This window comes from Athene cunicularia (assembly GCF_003259725.1).
Source record: "Athene cunicularia isolate RWA chromosome 13 unlocalized genomic scaffold, athCun1 chr13_part1, whole genome shotgun sequence".
Classification (NCBI taxonomy): Eukaryota; Metazoa; Chordata; class Aves; order Strigiformes; family Strigidae; genus Athene; species Athene cunicularia.
In genome coordinates, this window is record NW_020799117.1 from 19,718,024 (window position 1) to 19,736,798 (window position 18,775).

At 46.2% G+C, this 18,775-nt stretch overlaps 1 protein-coding gene across 1 annotated transcript in view; it reads right to left on the reverse strand.

Annotated features, from left to right (window-relative positions):
* PCDH1 (protocadherin 1) overlaps nucleotides 1-18,775 on the reverse strand; it is a 46,243-nt gene that overhangs the window by 11,217 nt on the left and 16,251 nt on the right. Inside the window, exon 3 of the mRNA XM_026857971.1 lies at nucleotides 13,347-13,566. Coding sequence (XP_026713772.1) covers nucleotides 13,347-13,566 — 220 coding nt within the window. The remainder of the gene's footprint in view (nucleotides 1-13,346; nucleotides 13,567-18,775) is intronic.

Consider the following 18,775-nt stretch of genomic DNA (forward strand, 5'->3'; position numbering starts at 1 on the left):
ACACGGTACAACCCTTCCACTGCTCCTGGAAAGGGTGGTCCTCTCTCCCACTATCACTCACCTGCTACTTCCCCAATCCTCCTAGTGTCCCAATCATATGAGCAAGAATGAACGTATGATTTTATTTTTTTAAAAAATTAATTTTCAGCAAGACCAGTTTTCTCACCTCACCTACAGGCTTGTCATGGATGAGAGCAAGCGGGTAGGCACAGGTGCAGCATAGAAGTGTATTGCAAGGTGCACCAGTTCATGTGCAAAGGGACTTAGGAATACTGGTCTGGTTTTATGAGCACTCTGTGTTTGCTCCTTGGTGGCCGCCTTTCATTGTACGCTTCTATTAAAGCTCTTGTGTCAAGGAGAAAAGAACTGGCATACGCATGTCTGCCTTTGAACAAAACCATTGTCAAGCTCCATCAACAATTTAATAATCTTTCACTAGCAGGACAATGAATCAGGGGAAATTATTCTTGCAGGGGGGCCAGTAGCCACACAGCAAAGTGCTGTTCAAGGCCTTTGAAGTCACATAGGTGTTTAACTGACAAAAGAAATCACAACTTTATGAAAAGGGCTTTCCTCAACAAGGGGATCTGGAAACAAAGACCACTCAGAGAGAAGAAGAGCAGGGGAGAAGGAAGAGCCCTTGGAAGAGAGTCAAGCCAAACCCCAAGGAAACTGGGAGAGGAAATGACAGTATGGATTTGCATGCATATGCTTTGTTTTCCTTCCACAGATCTTTCCTAGGCTGCTTAAGAGTAAAGCGAACACATTCACTTGTCATTTCAGCTTTTTTCCAATCTTTCTGATTGTAGAAACGTGCTGGTTGCCTGAACCATAATGCAGACACAGAGGAGGAAGAGGCCAGATCCTTGCAAAAAATTTGTGGTGGATATTTGAAGGATCAGGGATAGGGACTAAATCCAGAGCTGATGCTCTTGGCTGCCCTGAGAAGGAAATGTCTGCCTGATGATGGAGGATGCACACATAGACCCAAATACCACCCCCAGCCACAGAGAAACAAATGCACATGAACACAGAGCAGTTTTGTGAGCATCAGACTGGGAGTATTGTGATGAAAATTTGGAGGAATGATCCAACACCAAATGAGAGTCTCTGATGAGAACAGCCCAAGCAGAAGAGCCCAAACCTTTGAACTACCCAGCCCATTTCTCTGCAGTGAAGACACATGCCATAAACCCAGCTGAAAATGCACATTATTGATGCCTCAAACACCCACAGGTCGAAAATCTGCAGTGGAAACTAAATAGGGAGACATTCTATGGCTGGCACATGGCAGAAGTGGCATATGCACTGGTCAAATCTTCCTGTGGTGCAGCCAAAATACACGCCAAGAAATCAACCCAGGTGGTTAACATTTCTGAATTGAACCACTTGCCATCTTGCTGGCATGATTCCCCACTGAAGCATTGAAAGGATTTGCAGTGCTGATGGCCACAGCCAGGGAGAAGTCACCTCCTCATGTAAAAATAGGAGGCAGCAACACCAACACAGTCTGCTGAGCAAATAGGAGGAAATTAGTGTGCTGATGCAAATGGGGAGGATTAGGAATGGGGCACACTGGTTATGGTTTGTTTGGAAGACCCAGGAAAAAAAAAAAAAACAGATGCTGATGAATTGCTCTGTCCTGTGTTTGTTATTAGGATGGCAGAAAGGTGCTCTTGTGGGACAGTGGGAAAAAGGATAATCGCTTCCGATAGGGAATATCAACCTCCAGCTACCCCTGGGTGCTGTAGTTTACAGACTGCTGGAGGTTAGATGCAATAAAGTTTGCACCACTCCAGGGAGACCCGCCAGAGGCAGTCCTAAAGGCACAGAATGAATAAAACAGGCTTTAAAGAACAAGTGAGGATTAAACCTGCTGCCTAACATCCTGGCAGGACAACGGGGATACATCATCTCCTTGCATTAGAGGCAGATTGGCAAAGGGGATTTGCCAGCTCTGTCACCCCCAAAGCACAACACAAGGGAACAGCAGGACGATCATGAGAAGATTTTGATTTCATGGTCCAACAGAGATGTATGGGAACTTGCAAAATCAGTCCAAGGGCATAATTTTTACTTTTTTTTTCTTTTTTTTTTTCTTTTTTTTCAAAAGGGAGAAGATGGTAATAGCAGGTCTGCTTCTTATTCATAGTCTATTGCAATAGAAAATGTGTGTGTAGCACTGAGCAAAGCAGCGGTGTACTTGTTCAAAAGAGCAGCCCAGAAGCAGACAGGTAAAGAGCTCAAAAGGATCTGTGATTTGAGAGGTCTGGGATCAGCAATTGACCCTCTGAAGTAAGCCATTAATCATCATTAAGGAGGTTTATGTCCCAAGGTACCAAGAGGCAAAACAAGGTGAGTCCTGTGTCTTATGATGTGGGTTAGCAAAGAGAAAAAACAGGGCTTGAGGAATGAAAAATAAAGAGTGTGTGGGCAGCAGGGTTTACCTGCAGCGGGGAACTTCCTCAACACGGGAAGGGTTTGGGATCCGGCTGCTGAGGGAAACTGATAGAGTGAACAATAACATCGAAGTAGCATTGTTTTCAGGAGAGGTGAGATATTTGCCTTCTCTCACTGATTTATCTGCATCTCTGTGGGTGCCCCTTCCTGTGTGGCTAATAAGCAGCTACACACTAGACACGGAATACACAATTTATTTTGCTTTTATTCATTTTCTTTCTAGATATAATAAGTCTTGCTTTTGTCAAGATCCCTGTTGTCTGAGTAATTTCATCTAGAGATCCTCAAGGAGCAGAAATCTCCATATCCCTCAAAGTTTAATATCTTGGTTTTAGTTGGCATATTTTCAAGCAATAACTTATACAGCTGAAGAAGAAAAAAAGATTACTTATGTCTAATTGGTATTATACTAATTACCAGCAAAATACATCAGGCAAATATCACATCTACTCACTCTGTCATTTTACATTCCCTACTCCATCTTCTCTTTCCTCAGCAGCTATAAAATAACACAACATGCTGTTCTGACACATCCCTGAACAAAGACCATATCCTAACCCTCTCCTTTCTCTCACTGCCTCCTCGTTTTTTCATTTCCAAGAAAGGTTGTTTTAAAACAGACATGGGCATATAACTATTTGAGAATTGATGGTTTTATTAACTTGTGCCTGTGTACTCCAGCATACTGCTCCTCTCTGCTGGATCCCTTCCTCAGCCTCTCAGTGTTTCTAGAACAAAGTGTTTATGGCCACCCATGTAAGAATGTTTTACTTTTTTTATCTGAGTAAGTATACGAACACAGATAGACTAAAGCAGAGGCACACGTTCTCTCATACATGGGCCATCTGAGCTGATTTATTCCCCACTCGTGGCATTTTTGACTGTTTATCCTAAATGATTTTAAAAGTGAAATAAGATAAACCTGATAATGCCAGTCTTTCTTACACTGGAGTATGGGTCCTTAGTATAAATCTAAGCATCTCCAAGACCCTCCACAAGCACTGTTCTCATTGTCCAGCTCATTTTGAGGTTAGCCTGTTTTCACCTGGTTCAGAGCAGCTGTCTGTCAGATGAGCGCCCTGGTGCAGTTTGGGAGTGAGCACTGTGGAGGAACCCTTCTCAATGGACAGGATGGATGAAGCAACACTGACTGAAAGAGTTTAGCCTAGTAAACATAAGTTGTGCTGGTGGAGTTGACCTCAAAGTCCAAGAACAATATCTGGGTCTTTGTTTTTAGTGATAAAAAAAGCCCCAACCCAAAACAAAACCAAAAATAAAAAACCTTGGTGGAGGAAGTAGCCATCAGACCCTGGGCAGTCCCCTTCTTCCATCAGTGAAGTGCAGCCCTCCTTTCCTCACAAGGAGTGAGGCTGAAGCCCATTGTAAAGATTATCTGGGAAGTCTTGTACTCGATGCAAAGGCACAACCTCTTCTCCATCCCACTGTCGTCTCCAGTAACAACAAACACAGACAACTTGTCACTGCACGCCTCCAAGACCTGTTTAGATGTGCCTGCCTGGGAAAATGGAGCCTGCCAGCCAAAGCACATAAGCTTCCTCCATTGCTGCTTGTTGAAAGCTTATTGTCCTGCTCAGTCTGGTTAGAGGGCTGAGATGTAGGAAAGGGAGCCCAGGTCCAACCACACTGCCCCGGGAAGAAAGAGCTGACCACTATGTGGCTTCTCTACACCTCTGTTGTGTCAGCACTGGCCCTAAGCTGACTGCATGGTTGCATCAGCTCACACGAAATGAGCCCTGGTTCCTGCAGGGGAACCTCAGCTCTCTGAGAAGAAAGGCAAATGCAGGGGCTGATACGGTTAGATAACCTCTGAGTCAAAGCAGCCTATCCTTGGTATCTCTCGCCAGATGCCATGACTAATGTTAGATTTATGGAGTGTCCTCTCTGCAAGTAAAGTAAAGACCTAGCGTTACAACCACTTAATGGAGGTGACTTCAAATCAGGATGGATGAGAGCTTGTGGGAAGGAGACAGGAAGAGCGATTCATTAATACTGAGAGTAAAAAAGATAAAATCCTGGGGAAGAGCGAACAACTGAGACTGACATTTGACCTGTCTCAATAGCAAAGCTCACATTGATTTCACCAGGGACAGGAATGAATCCCTTATCCTCTATCTCATGCCCATGAGAGGGATTTTCCACCTGAAGGATCTGCACCTGACCGATCCTTTAAACTCAGGCACATGCTATTTTTATGAGAAACAAAATGCAGTGTGAAGTCTTCAAGAAGCTCAAAAGGGAGACCTCACAAGCTTCCCTAGCATTAAGTTTAAATCCCACACTAATGCAGGTCCCTTTACATGGGAAGAGGAACTGCCAAGCTGGAAGGTTTATAGAGACATTCAGGAGCATTCAGAGGCAGATAAAGGGGAAGTCACTGAGTTAGATCATACAGGAGCTGGAAATGGCATGTCAAATTACTTCAAAAGGAGCTTTCTAAGGAAGCAGGTCTGTGAAAACAACAAATAGTCTGGCACTGCTGAGGGATCCTAGTTGTCTGTTTCTTTTACACTTGGTCGTTTTTTCTGGTTTAGACGTATTCTAAGCATGAGCGCCAACCTCATCTGGCTGATCACTACCCTTCTGCAAAATACCTGTTTTCTGCAAGCTCTTCTCTTTGTGGAGCCATAGAATAGTCAGGTTAGGAAAACTGCTCTGACTGAAGAGTAATATGGCAAAAAAAAGTGATCCAGCAAAACTTCAGCCTGATCAGCTCCCCAGTCCAGTTCACCATGCAGCCAGACAAACAGCTGTGTTGGCACAACAGAACACATGTCATAGGGACAGGGATGAGCAAACCAAGACACAGAGGAGAGGAGCTGCCTAGTTTGGCACTCTTGCTAACAAAACACATGGGGGGCTGGCTGTGGTTAACAGGTTCATCAACAGAAGTGCTCATAACTCAGTTGCTGGCTCTTCCCCATGGATGTCACATGGACCATATGCAATTGTTCCAGCGCACCTGTCCAAAGGCAGGACACCAGGTCTCAAGCCCTGTCCAAATGCATATTTTTAAATGTTATAGAAAACACAGAAGATGAGTCTGAAGGAGTTTCATCCAACCACCTCATCCAGAGGAAATGTTCTCTCTGGAGACCAACATGGTACAAACAAAGAAGGGAACCACCCTCTTGTTCCTGTTGTGGATGTAAATCTGAAAGCCTCTTCCTGTAACACAGTTTAGCAAACTTGAGTCGAACATGAATAGTTTGAGGATAACATAAACTACTCCTTGAAAACAGACTTTATACAAGAAGGCATGTTTAGATTCGGTACAGATAAGAATAGCTATGCATGACCATTTACATGGACATTTTCAGCCACTGCCAGGCAAAAGCAAAAAACCTAAGGAGACCTGTGCAGACTGAGTGGCAGTCACCTATATCTCACCTTGTAGCCACCTTGGAAGGTGAAGTTCCCTGTTTTGGTGTCACTAGGACTGCAGGAGTGCATGTCCTGCCAGGTGAATGCTATGACCCAGCCCCAGGCCTGCTGAGATGAAATGGTGGTGGAAAATGTTCCTGTCCTGGACTGGAGAAAGAACATGACATTGCTTCATCTCCCTCGTCTGGAAGACTGGGAAAGCCTCCTTTCCCTGGGAGCATAGAAGTCATCTCCCCTGCATAAGCTCATTTATAGTTTTTAGATAAAAACTATATGTTCCCATCTGTTTGCAGTTGGTTCCTATAAGAAAAGTCTCAAAGTTTGCTGTGGGGCTGACCACACCTAGTGAACAGAGCAGTTCCAAAAAGCAAGGTGAGTTTTGGACTAGCTTTCGGCATATTCTCCAAGCTTCTGGTCTCTGCAGTATTGCCCAATAAAACAGCAAATTTAGAGCAGGGTCACCTCCCTGAGATGTGCACTCATGACAGTGCAGGAAGAGGATCATGTTGGGTAGGGCTTCCAAATGGAAGAAAGAATAAATATTAAGAAAAACGACAGGATTTTCTCCATCCAGTAGGTTCAAAGCAGGAAGAATGTGAAGGACATAAAAGAAGGGAGATGACATTCACCGATTTCCATCATCCTGCCAGAGACAGCAAGAGAGAATAGAAGATGTCACATCCCATCCGAGGATCACAAGGAATAGAAAAAAACTCAAAAAACACAATCTTGAATGCAGGAGGCATGCATATAGCCACAGGGACCTATATATTCTGCAAGAGAAGGCATCTCCCTACTGAATTATAAAGCTTTTTGTCTCTTGGGCATTGACTCAGAACAACTGTCTTGCCTAGATTTTTTATAATCATGTAATGCAACCACAGTTCAGGGACAGAAGGGGTGAAAAAAGTAATCAGAATCCAACAGGGAAATTTGGTTCCTTCAAATAACTCCTCTAGAGATGTCCAGAATCCGCTAAGGATCTTTGGAGAACTTGAGGACAATCTTACATGTGTACTATCACATAATCCTCTGAGACAAGAAAGACACTGTCAAATTATTAAAGCTATTTTGGACAACGTCTGAACCAAGTAGCATCCTTCTTAGAAGGTCTTGAGAGGATTAAAGGCATTCTCTGTAGCTAGTAGCAATGTACTTGTTACTCAGTCTGGGGAAGTAAAACCAGCTGTATCCTGTTTACCCTGGGATCCTTGGTACAATTAAGAAAGGTGACCTGATTGATGTGGCATGACACAACTGCTCTGACCTAAATGGCTCTTTCATAAGAGAGAATTTACCTAGGCACAGCTGCTGGAAAATATGGAAAAGAAGAAATAGGGTGAGAACAAGTTTGAAATTACAGCTCATACAGAAATGGCATGTTGAAACCAAGATGGTGTAATCCATGACCATTTGCAATCTGTTGGATGTTGTCTCTCGTGACAAAAATCTTCACTCACATCTCTCTTCAGTAGTGATTAGGAAAATCAGAAATTGTCTTTGGGGATGAATCAAAGTTAAGTGAAGAAAGTGGAGAAGCTCGCAATTTCTTATGAAGAAATGCAGATGTCTGTAGAGCTGAAGATCACTGAGAAACCCAGACATAATTTGTAGAAGTAGACGTGCAGTCTTCATGCAGAAGATGGTCACAAAGACTGTGCATACCCTAAACAAGAGCAGGACTTGGAAACTACTAGTAATGACAAAACATCTACAATAAGTAATTCTAGCCTTGATGTTAATACTCAGTGTTAAATAGGAAAGGGCTGCGTATCAGTTAAAAAAAAATCCCACCATGTTGCAGCTAGAGAGCTGTCCAAGCACCAGTCAGACCCAACCCAGTGGTTCTCAGCTGTCAGGTGTGTGACCTGCTGGTTCTCAGTCAGCAAAGGGGAGACTGGTCTACAACACCAGCCAAAGACCTTCTTTCTTTATTTCATGGACAGCAGCATTTATCTTATCCTACACCAAACCTTCAGTTTTCTCTCACAAGGTGTAAGATCTTTCAGTAACAACTGATCTGGGCTCACAGGCCTTTGACTGGCAATGGCACAAGAGCTACCTTGAGTCCCACACCCCAGACAGGGACCCAGTATAAAGCATTCCTCAGCGCTCTGCAACAAAGCAAAAATGCTGCAGAGTATGTTTGAAAAAAAAAAAAAAATCTGCAGACTGAACATGTGCCTGGAACACTTTCATCAAGACAAAAGGGACATTTAAAGATAATGCAAAAAAAAAGAAAAATAGGTTTTAAGATCTAGAGACTTCACTCCGCCAGAGGAAGAGACAGAAAGTATTTTTTTTTGTCCTGTCTGCTGGCTGGAAGGAACTGAACAACAATAGCAGTGAGAATCTTAAAAAGAAGCTCATGACCAGACTGACACTAAGCAGAAGACAAGAGATAGTGGCTATCCACTGCTGCAAATCCACCTCATCACCAAGAGCAGTGAGAAGGGACCACTGGGAGCCCTCTTCTGAGCCACACAGCTTCCCAAAGTGCTGTGATATTGCAGGGTGCACACACAGCCCAGTGCCAGGCAGCAGCAGCTCTGCAGGCGATGGACATACATGCCTGTCATGAGACTATGAAGACAAACACCAGCAGTCACATTATCTCTGTGCCTGGTGCTACTATGGATGTCACTGAGTGCTGCTGGAGAGTTGTGGGCTATCAGCTGGGCACATCCACACCGCTAAAAGGTTGCTGGCAAATTGGTGATCATGCAGAGAAAAAATGCTATGAAGGAACAGAACACTTGAACTATAATCAGAAGTGTAGCAAAGGGGAGCAGGAGGGAAAAATCTTCCCAGGCTGCCTTTGCAAGGGTTGCCAAAAAGCAGCACATACATCCAAGATGTGCCAGATGTTGCTGCTGCCCAGGAATGGGTCTGCAGGTCTGTGGTGGTGTCATGAGCAGATGGCAATGGCTGGGAGGAGCGCAAGGAAGGGTGGGAGGAAAGGAAGAGAGACCCAGCTGCCAAAATGTCTTGCCTTGGCTCTGCTCACTGTAAGGGACTTGACTCAGTTTTTGAGTGTATCAAAGAGAACTTTAAATGTTGACTTGCTTGCATGTGATCTACAAGTACGCATTAAGTCAGGTGTCTTCTAATATCGTAAGATTCAATGGGAAATGGGAGCTAGAGCACCTTAAGCAGAGTTTAAGTGTAGGCTTGTGAAACGGGGCAGACAGAATCTACCGCTGGAAGGGCTCACCAGGGGTCTCGCACGCCACCATCTGCAATCTGCTATCAAAATGGGATCTTTCCAAAGGAGAGCTCCCGCTCAGCCATGGTGAGACGCAGAAATCACAGGGGGAAATTTTATGGCCTGTTATGCAGGGGTTAGATAAGCTGTTCCTCCTGGCTTTAAAAAGCATCAATCTACTGATCTTTCGAAAAATCTACACTGAAAGGGTTTTATTAAGTCCAGCAGTCAAATTCTGGAAATGGTATCTCAATTCACTTGCTCAAGCTGTGCTGAGGTGTACAGAGGAGGTAGGAGACCATGAGAAAAAGACTGGTCTTGTCAGAAAAGCCTATGGCTATAAACCAGGAGAGAGAGGTTTACATCTAGCTCTGCCACAAAGTCCCAAAGCCATGACGATCATGCCTCGTACGTCAGCAGCTGCCCAGAGACAGCCGATACAGCCTCAGCTTTGCCATTCAAGAGCAGCTGGAGACCTGCCTCATGGCTCAGGAGCACTGGGATGTTATGGTGGCTCTCACCCTAAAAGAGCAGACCAAGGAGCTGCTAGCTCATCCAGGGCTCACCCAAAGCTAGCAGACATCTCAGAAATGCAGATTATAATTTTCTGTTTCATTCCCCACCTATAGCAGAATTTCTTCCCTAGAAGGGGAGCTGAGAGGATAAACTCATTAACATTGGTGAAGTACAGATACTACTGCACCAAGTGCATTGCGAAAGCTCATGAGATGATTGTTAATTGCATATTCAGTGCGGGGTTGTAATGACATGCATTAAAAATGGCATGAGGTCCCCACTTTAAATAATGGGGATAAAACAAATTACATGTTTGCCCCTGTTCTGTGGGTCGAAGAACATAATTCAGAAATACTTCATCCAGTATATCATCATCTCAGGTACCTTCATACCACACAGTGACAGAGTGACACTGGCTTCATGTAATGTTTCCTAAACTGCACGTATTTGGTCCTGTAATCTTGCTAAATTCTCTCCATCATCAGCAGAGAGAGACTGGCACTTTCATAATCCAAGCTCTGCATGCATTACGACAGGGCAGATCCTCTGCAGAGCAGAATCACTCCCAGGCTCCTTCCAACTAAAGCAAATCTGTGATACAGGGGGAGCAGATGTCTTCAGCAAAAGCAACGGGTGGCCAAGTGGGAGACTAAGCTCAGTTCTCAGCTCAGTGTAACCCACAGAAGTGGATAACAGCACGGCAAAATGTTGGGGAGGAAACAGTGGGCAGCTAGGTAAAATACCAGGGATGACAAATGCCTGGGATAACTGAGGAGCTGGCACATCAGTGCCAAGATACTGGAGAAGTCTTCATCAGAAACATCGTAATTCCTCCTGAAAAGGACCTGGCTCAGCCCCTGCAATACAGCATTTTACTGCAGTCTGCACAGTAAAAAGTGTCCAAAAAAGGAGGACACTGATATGTGTGTTAATCAAGTGAAGAACCATCTACAAAGAAAAGGCATGGATCTGTCTTCCAGTTGAAACGCTATAAATAGCCTTGCATACTTGCTTATCAGATTGGTTCGGCTGCAGGGATAATCTCCTGGAGAAAGCAATGGAAGCCCTGTTATGTTGGATATTTATAACTAGATGAAAGCCTAGAAAATGCACAGTCGTGTCAGTCTTGCACTCGTGCCGCAAGATAGGATGTGTGGGATCCAATTCATCTCTTCAGCTTAATATAAGGTCAAGAATGGCTTAGTCTTCCCAGCTTCACAAAAAACAAAATCTAATCTCTTTGGGGGGCTGGTGCTGCTCAAGCAGCTGCAAAAGCCAAGACAAGGGCATGGTGGGACAGTTCCCAGAAAGGTCATGATGGTCCCACATCACTGGAGACTCTTTGCAGGAAGAAAGACATGACCCTTCTCCGGACAAACAAGATGGAGAGGTCTTCTTTGTGCCACAGAGAGGTCTGATGTGCCACATCTCGGGCAGGTGGATCGTGGGAAACACAACTCTGATGAACTGATCTAACACAATCAGTACTTCCTAATCTCCAAATCATCTGGCCTGGTGCTAGAGTCCCCTGAAAGTCTGCTTAAGTGATCACAACCCTGACCCCAGCCCCTCAAGTTGAACTGGCTTTGCCAGATTATCTGCAGAGCACCAGGACTGACCAGTGAACTCCCCAGAGCCTTGGCCTGCCATGGCCTCTGCACTGAACCTGGTTTACATAGGTCAGAACAGCTGCTGGTGCACTGGAGCCTGACTTCCCAACCACTGCCACGTGAAGGGAGCCAAGACAGGACAGGCTGGGGAATGGTGAGCAGAACAGGGTCACAGTTATCCCCTGGGAGCCTCTGCACATGTCTGTATCACACGTGGATTTGTTCATGGATGGGTGTGTGGTGATTTCTGTCCTTCTGAGCTATGAACATATACAGGGACTCTTGTGCGAAGCGAAGGAGCTGCCCAATTTATAGGGCAGGTTGGTTTTTGTGATGCTGTGGGAAGGGAGCCATGCCTGGTTGCTCTGTCCCTGTGACAGCCACTGCTCTGGGCAGTGTCCCCTAGCCTTCCTTGGATCTGGTCATCCCCATCGGGCAAACAATTAACATCCCCAGGACTACAGGCAGCCCTCTCTGCCCTCCATCTCCTGCTGCACACCCTCCAGGTCCTCCTCATCTCTCTCTCTCTCTCTCTCTCCTCTTTCTACTTTTAGCCCCGATCCTCCCTCATCATCTCTGGGTTGCCTGCCACATTCACGGGCTCAAACTTCCCTCTTCCAGGCCCATCATCATCACTGCCCCACTATATCCTTCAGCACAGCCATGTAGCATGTCCTTGCTCACATGACCCTCAACCCTCTCTGGCAGGCACAGTCTGGTACTCAAGGGCACTTGGGAAGTCCATCATTGTCATCCCACACCAGGACTCCAGGGACCTCTCCATAATGCTCTTCCCACTTGACTGACCAGTACTTTTGGGAATAAAGTGATCTGCACAACACTCCTAGACAGGAGTGTGCCTCATATTGCAAGAGCAACAAATGGGATTTGAGAACCCTGCCAGACCTGGCACCACCATGCCTTGTTTCAATGGTCGTAGTGTAGAGAACTCCAGTGTTACTCCAGGAATTAACCTGGCGAGAAGGAAGAGATGTTCCACTAGACCTTCAAGACCACAAACTACCCTAAGGCCCATGTGTTCTTTAATAGGGGGACCCAGCAGGTTTGCAACTCCCTAGACGAGCTGAACACACTCTCAGCCATTTTCATACCACATACAGACCTGTATCAAAGTCAAGGGTGCTCCCAGAAGTAGGAGGAGACTTCAGGAGAACCCTCTGCATCTCCTTTTTTTCCCTCCCAGAGGTTTTCTTTGAACTTGCCAGCTCCACTGCAACCTCCCCTCAGTACAAGAGCACAGAAGGCAGCAGGTATAGGAAAGTAGATGTTATGTACACAGCCAGAGCCAAGTCCAAGGAAGCAACTTAAGCTGGCCAGCGAAGACAGCCTGGGGAGTGAGCTCATTGAGGGTAGTCAGGCAGGCAGCACAGAGGCAGCACAAGGAGCAGAACTGGGGTTGAAGCTGCGCCAGGGCAGGGGAAAGCCAGCTCTCCCATGGTGAGATTGCAGACACCTCTGGTGGGGTTCTCAGGTAAAGGTGGACCCAAGCAGAAGGTGATCTGAAGGGCCCCATGAAGGCAGAACATGTCGCTCTCGAGTTTACCACCACCACACTCTCTGATCCTGCACTCCACACATCTGCTCACCCCAGTCCGTGCCACTAAAACTTCTCTACTCCTCTGCTCCCCAGGAAACTCCCACGATTCCAACACCCACCACAGCACGGAGAGCTGCATCACATCCCAACTGTCCCTACACCCCTGCCCTGCCATGGGGGGAAGCACCCATGGGACCACCTGACTGTGGTACACAAGCTCACCATCAGTTGGGCTACAACCCCCTCTGCATGCCACCTGCACGGCCATCTCGGACCATCCTGTTGGGCCCCCTGCCTACATCATGCCAAACCCATCTGCTTCCTGCCAAACCCATATGACCCCTCACTCTTCCCACTCCTACGTCTCCTAACCTCCCCCAGACCTCCTCTCCCTCACCCACCTCTCCCCTCCCCACCATGTTCTTGCTTCTCTCTTGCTTTGAGCCTCACGTCTTCTCCAATCTCCCAGCCCCACCAGACTTGAGAGCTCCTCACCCCATCTCACCCACACCAAGGGAGGTGCAGCCTTGGGGATGAAGAGCCTCGGGTACAGGGTCCCTGGGGAGGGGCAGGCACACATGCGGCGAGCACATACCATTCTCAGGGTGCTCCATCTCCCCGATGCTGCCATCGGGCGTGGTGCGTTCGTAGTGATCCTCAGGCAGGGCTAGTGGCCCTATGCGGGGCCCCGATGATGATTTGCTGCTTGGGGTCTCTGATTCCTCCAGCCCACTGTCGTAGTAGCTGTGCTGGGAGGGATCCTGCAGGTCCTGAGCCTGGCTGGCTGCAGAGAACGTCACTCGGCGATGAGGTAACTGGGAGAGAAGAAAAAAGCTGTTGCATCACCCACCCAGCAGATGAAGGCAAAGAGAGGTCACCAAACCTGACCCCTAAAAAGAGGCAGAGTGCTCCTGTCCAGCACTCCTGACACCAGCAGCGTCCATCATCAGCCCCCCACAGCCAGCCCAACAGACACAGCACTGGGCTCCACCCCAGCCAAGAGCATCCCATCAGACACCACCCATGCAGGGAGCACGCCTTGTGTGGAACCTGTGCTCCCCCGACACAACAACTCCCTCCACAGCTCGTGCCCCAGCCTCCTCTTCCATCCAGAGACAACCCTGGGCAGATGACCTCTCCCATGACAGGCAAGTTCCAGAAAGGTCCCCTGTTAGCACAGCATCCTGAATCACTGCCCCCCACCCCACTCTTCATCTGAGGTCTCCACTCTGCACTCACACTCTCAGACACTCACCTGGCCAAACCCACCCAAGAGACTCTCTAATGGGATCACTACCCAGCACAGAACTACGATGACATCATCCCTCCCCTTTCAGCCTCCGGTCTGACACCATCTCTCATCCTAAGATGTTCTCCATCAAGGATCACCATGGCTTCTTTTGTCTGCTTGTTAAACATTTCAAAGACCCTACTTTACACTTTGTCTCTCCAGCTTTGCCTTATGCTTGGGAGGAGTTCCCTGCAAACAACCATTAAACTACACCATTATCCTCCTCCAAATCCTTCCATACAATCCTTTGTTATGATTACCAAGGAATAGAAAGGGTAGCACAAGTTCATAGGGCAAGAGCAGTATGATGAGTGCAGAGAATGAAACACAAACACCAAGAGAGAGGAAAAGACACAAAATCACCCATAAAGGTAGGAAGGAGCTATTTGATGGGGATCTGAAAGTGATCAGGAGAGAGAGGAACCAACACACCATTTAGGCTGAACACCTTTTTTTTTGCTGATGACTTTACTACAACTGAGTGGCAATCAGGCATCCCACACAGTTAGCACCAACGAGGAAGGGGAAGGAATTGAGACTAACTGAGAGAAGGAACACACAGGGAGCATTTAGATGAGCTAGCTGCTTTTAGGTTGGTTGAACCTGATTAAATTCACCCCAGGTGCTTAGAGACCTGATTTAAGCAAGTTCAGAGCTGTTAGTTTTTTTTTTTTTTTGGCTTTTTTTTTTTTTAATATATACTTTTTTTAAAGAATTTGTAGAGAATCAGGGAGCTTCCAGAAGACTGTAAGTGAGCTAAAATAGCTCCTGTCTTTAAAGATGAGAAAAAAGAAGATCTGGAGAATTATAAAACAGTTAGCTTAATTTCAGTTCCTGGAAAAATACTGAAACAGATGAAAGAACTCTTTGTAAGTACCTACAAGATAACAAGGAAATGAGTAACAGCCACTGTAGGTTTGTCACAAACAAACATGTCAAGCCATTGAACTTCTTCCTTTGAAAAGACATCAGGCCTTGTGTATGAAGGAGGAGCAGTAAATGTTATATTTTGACTTTAGGAAGTTTTTTTACACTATTTTAGTCAATATTCTCATAAGTAATGCAGGAAAACAGTGTAGGTGCAGCATAGTATTTTTCTGCTTAGGTGCAATTTACTGCAGGGTGGATGCAAAGCATTTAGAAAGTTGCATTCAGAAAGTAATTACTGAAGACAGGCCTTGCAGCTGGGACGATGTATCAAATGAAATTCTTCGGGTTGTGTTCGGAGTCCATCGCTAGCCTGTATTTTCATTAACTGCTTGGATGACAGATGTGGAATATATCTGTCACATTTGCACACTTGGGAAAAATAATCACCACACAAGCAGCAGGCTGGCTGAGGGATTGGGGGTTACAACAGATCATGGGTTGACTATCCATCAACAGTGTCAATCTCTCACCAAAAAATGCATCTATATTGGGATGCATAAACAGGCTCTTTGTCTTTAAGACACACAGGGATCTGTCTGCTCTGCTGGGTTCAGGCAGGACCTCAGAGGCAGAGCTGTGTCCAGTCTGGGCACCACTCTCAAGAACACACGCACCAGATAAGCAGAGAATAGAAACTAGCAGCTGTTAGAAATCATGACAAAGCCTAGAAAGACTGAGGAAACTGCTCTGGGAAGGAGAAGGCTAAGGGTGGCAAAGGCATCACTCTTGAAGCTCATAAAAGCCTTCTGCAAGGAGAAAGCTGCTGCTTTTAACCATGGACAGAGAAGAAGGAATGGCCTTCACCTGCAGCAGGGAAGACCAAGCTTACCCACTATGGAAAAAAAATACAGTGGTAGGTTTAGCTAAGTGCAATAGATTGCCAAAGCAGACGGTGCAATCTTTGTCATGAAGGGATAGGCAAGCACCTCCCAGGAGGCCTTCGTGTACAGCTCTGGAGGAGCTGAGGTGAAGGCAGTCCTGCCCACAGCAGAACTGTGTGCAAGTGACCCTCCAGACGTCATCCCCCAGCCGGCTTTGTAGGCTGTGCAGCTGTGTAAAGCCTGCAAAACCCTTCACTGCACAGACGTCACTACCCACCATGCCAGGCAATGCTGGCCCACGGCTGCTTCCTGCACCCTGACTGAAATTGCTTTCCTCCATCGCTGTGGCTCATCCCTAGCTCAAAGCTTCTGCTTTCACCTTGGCTTGTAAAACCCCAGACAAACTGCTAGGGTTCCTTGGGGTGCCTGCAATAATACAAACAGCCTCAGAAAACCAGCCTGTGACAGCTACTATCCCTCCCCTGAGGGGTCCCCTGCCACACAGCATCACTTTTACCTAAAAAATACCTCCTTTAGGTGTCAGATCCTGCCTGGCAGCCCTTAGAAGGGCTCTTCTCCTCACTACAGGGCAAAGGCAATCCACATTCAACCCCAATCCCCTCCAAGCCTCCAAGACTGTGCAGCAGCACGGCACTGGCAGCGGTTAGTGCTCCCCTTGTACTCGGCACAGTCCTAGTATCTTGTGTCTGGCTGAAGATCTCCACCCAGAGAGCCTTGTTCTGGAGTCATGGAAAGACTGAATCCATTTGTTTGGCACTGACTTACAGAAATTGGGTTTTGTATGACCTTTCATTGCTAGGTTAAAGAGCCTTTCAGCACGCAGCATTTTCTACACAAGAAGTTCCTTGTACACTGCAGTCAAGGCAGGCCTCAATCTTCTTTTTGAGAAATTAAACAAACCAGGTTCCCTAAGTCTCAACCTGCAAGCCAGCAAATCAGTTTTGTGGCCCTCATCTTTACTTGCCCCAGTTTTTCCCCATTCCTCACCAGAAGCGATCAGTGTGGGGCTGCTGGTGCCATCTCACCAGGGCTTTCTGCAGAGTCTTGTTTTTCCTCCTACATCTCAGTTGTTTTCATCTGAGGACTGTATTAGCCCTTTGGTGGGAGCACCACAAGTGCTCACACTGAGCTACTCATGCAGTGTGACCCTTAAATCCATTTTAGAGTCAGTGCTTTCCAGGATATAAACCAGCATTCACTATTTCTCAATGTACAGCTTTGCATTTGGCTGTGTTAAAATGCACTTTGTTTAAATGGGCCCGGTTTACCAAGCAATCTGGATTGCTCTGCATGACTGCTCTATCCTCATCATGATCTCCCACTCCACCAATCTCGGTGTCAGCTGCAAATTTTATCAGCGGTGATTTTATATTTACTTCCAGATCATTGATTACAACGTTGAATGGCAGCAGGCACAGTACTGCTGTGGAAGAGCTCCTCTAAGAGAACCTTGTTCCACGAGGTCTCCCAACCAACGACTGCTTTTCTTCACTAAGCTGTTGATAAACCAGATCTTCATCTATTTAACAATGCTTTACTTATAATGACTAGTGTTACTTCATAATAATAATAATAATAATAATAATAATAATAACAACAACAACAACAACAACAACGCATTATCAACTTGGCTCTTCATCAAACTCCAAGCTGATCAGCTGTATGAACTCACACCAACATAACCAGTTCTGCTGCTTCAGACCCACAGGTATGCCTAGAGTCGATCCTGTTTCTCACAGTGGCCAGGAGCAGATGCCTAAGGAAAGGTTTAAGAGCTGGACCTGTCATGTAATAACACTGCCCAGTATCCCTCCCCATCAAAATGCACTGACTGACGTCAATGCTATTTCCATCATTGAGCTTCCTGCCTTAGCTATTAATCCAGTTGTTCCCTGGGGCTGGTGAGGACAGTGTGCAGTGCACACAGCATCCCCATCGTGACCACAGCTGGCTCACAGCACCACTGCCCTCCCACTCCTCCCGGCCCATCCTGGAGTCCTCAGCTCCATTAACACCGCAGGATCAGGGAGCTCCTACTCTAGATCTTCACTCTTTGGTGCAAATTATTTTATCCGATTATTTCAAATATCACTATTTGAAGGAGATGATATTTTGAATGTCTTTGCTGGTTACCAACACATTGGCAGGTACTGAATCCTACATTATGTCTCAGTCCAGATCACTAGAATTATTTATTGAATACTTGTGCATTTTTCTACATAATTAACAATTTTGCAGTCTCCAGTTGGAAATGACAATTGCTGTATTCCACCTCTTCCTAACATAATTTTTAAAGTACTCCTTATTCTGTTTAGTGTGTCAAAATTGCTTTTCCCCAAACGTTTTTGGCTTTCCTTGTCAATTTTTCACACTCCACAACTATTCATTTCTACTAATTGCTCTACGCTCCCTCCCTTTTCCCTTTTTCCCCCCTAGTATTTATTGTTTTTTCTATTTCTAACTGCTGTCTCCACTTTGCCACTGCACCAGAATAGGATTTGGGGCAAAGCTGTCTGTTTTCTTAGCTGAGGAATTGTGAAACTCTGGAAAAAACTCCTTTCAAGGCCTCCCCAGTGCTCGCTGATATTCCTGATGGGGAGACATGCCTGTGCCAGCCTGTATCTGAGGAGTACCCCGAGTCCCCGTCCCCCACTTTCCGCAGGGATCCCCAGCACCGGCGGCTGCCTCCAGCAACAGCCATGCTCTTTTTTTTTTTTTTTTTTTTTTTTTCTAAGCAAGGAATCGTTTGCAGCTCATACGTTTAATGACCCCCATTCTCTGTGAAGTACTCTCAAGCCTTTTTGAGTCCACGCCTCCTTTTGGCCCCCGTGGCATCCTGCAGCAATGAACTCTCTGCCCGTGTGCTGGGTGGAAAAGCACTTCCCTTTGGTTTTACATCTGCTGCCTGATAATTTTTCCTTGAACTTCTCCTACCTGCAGGGTTATAAGAAAACATGAGTA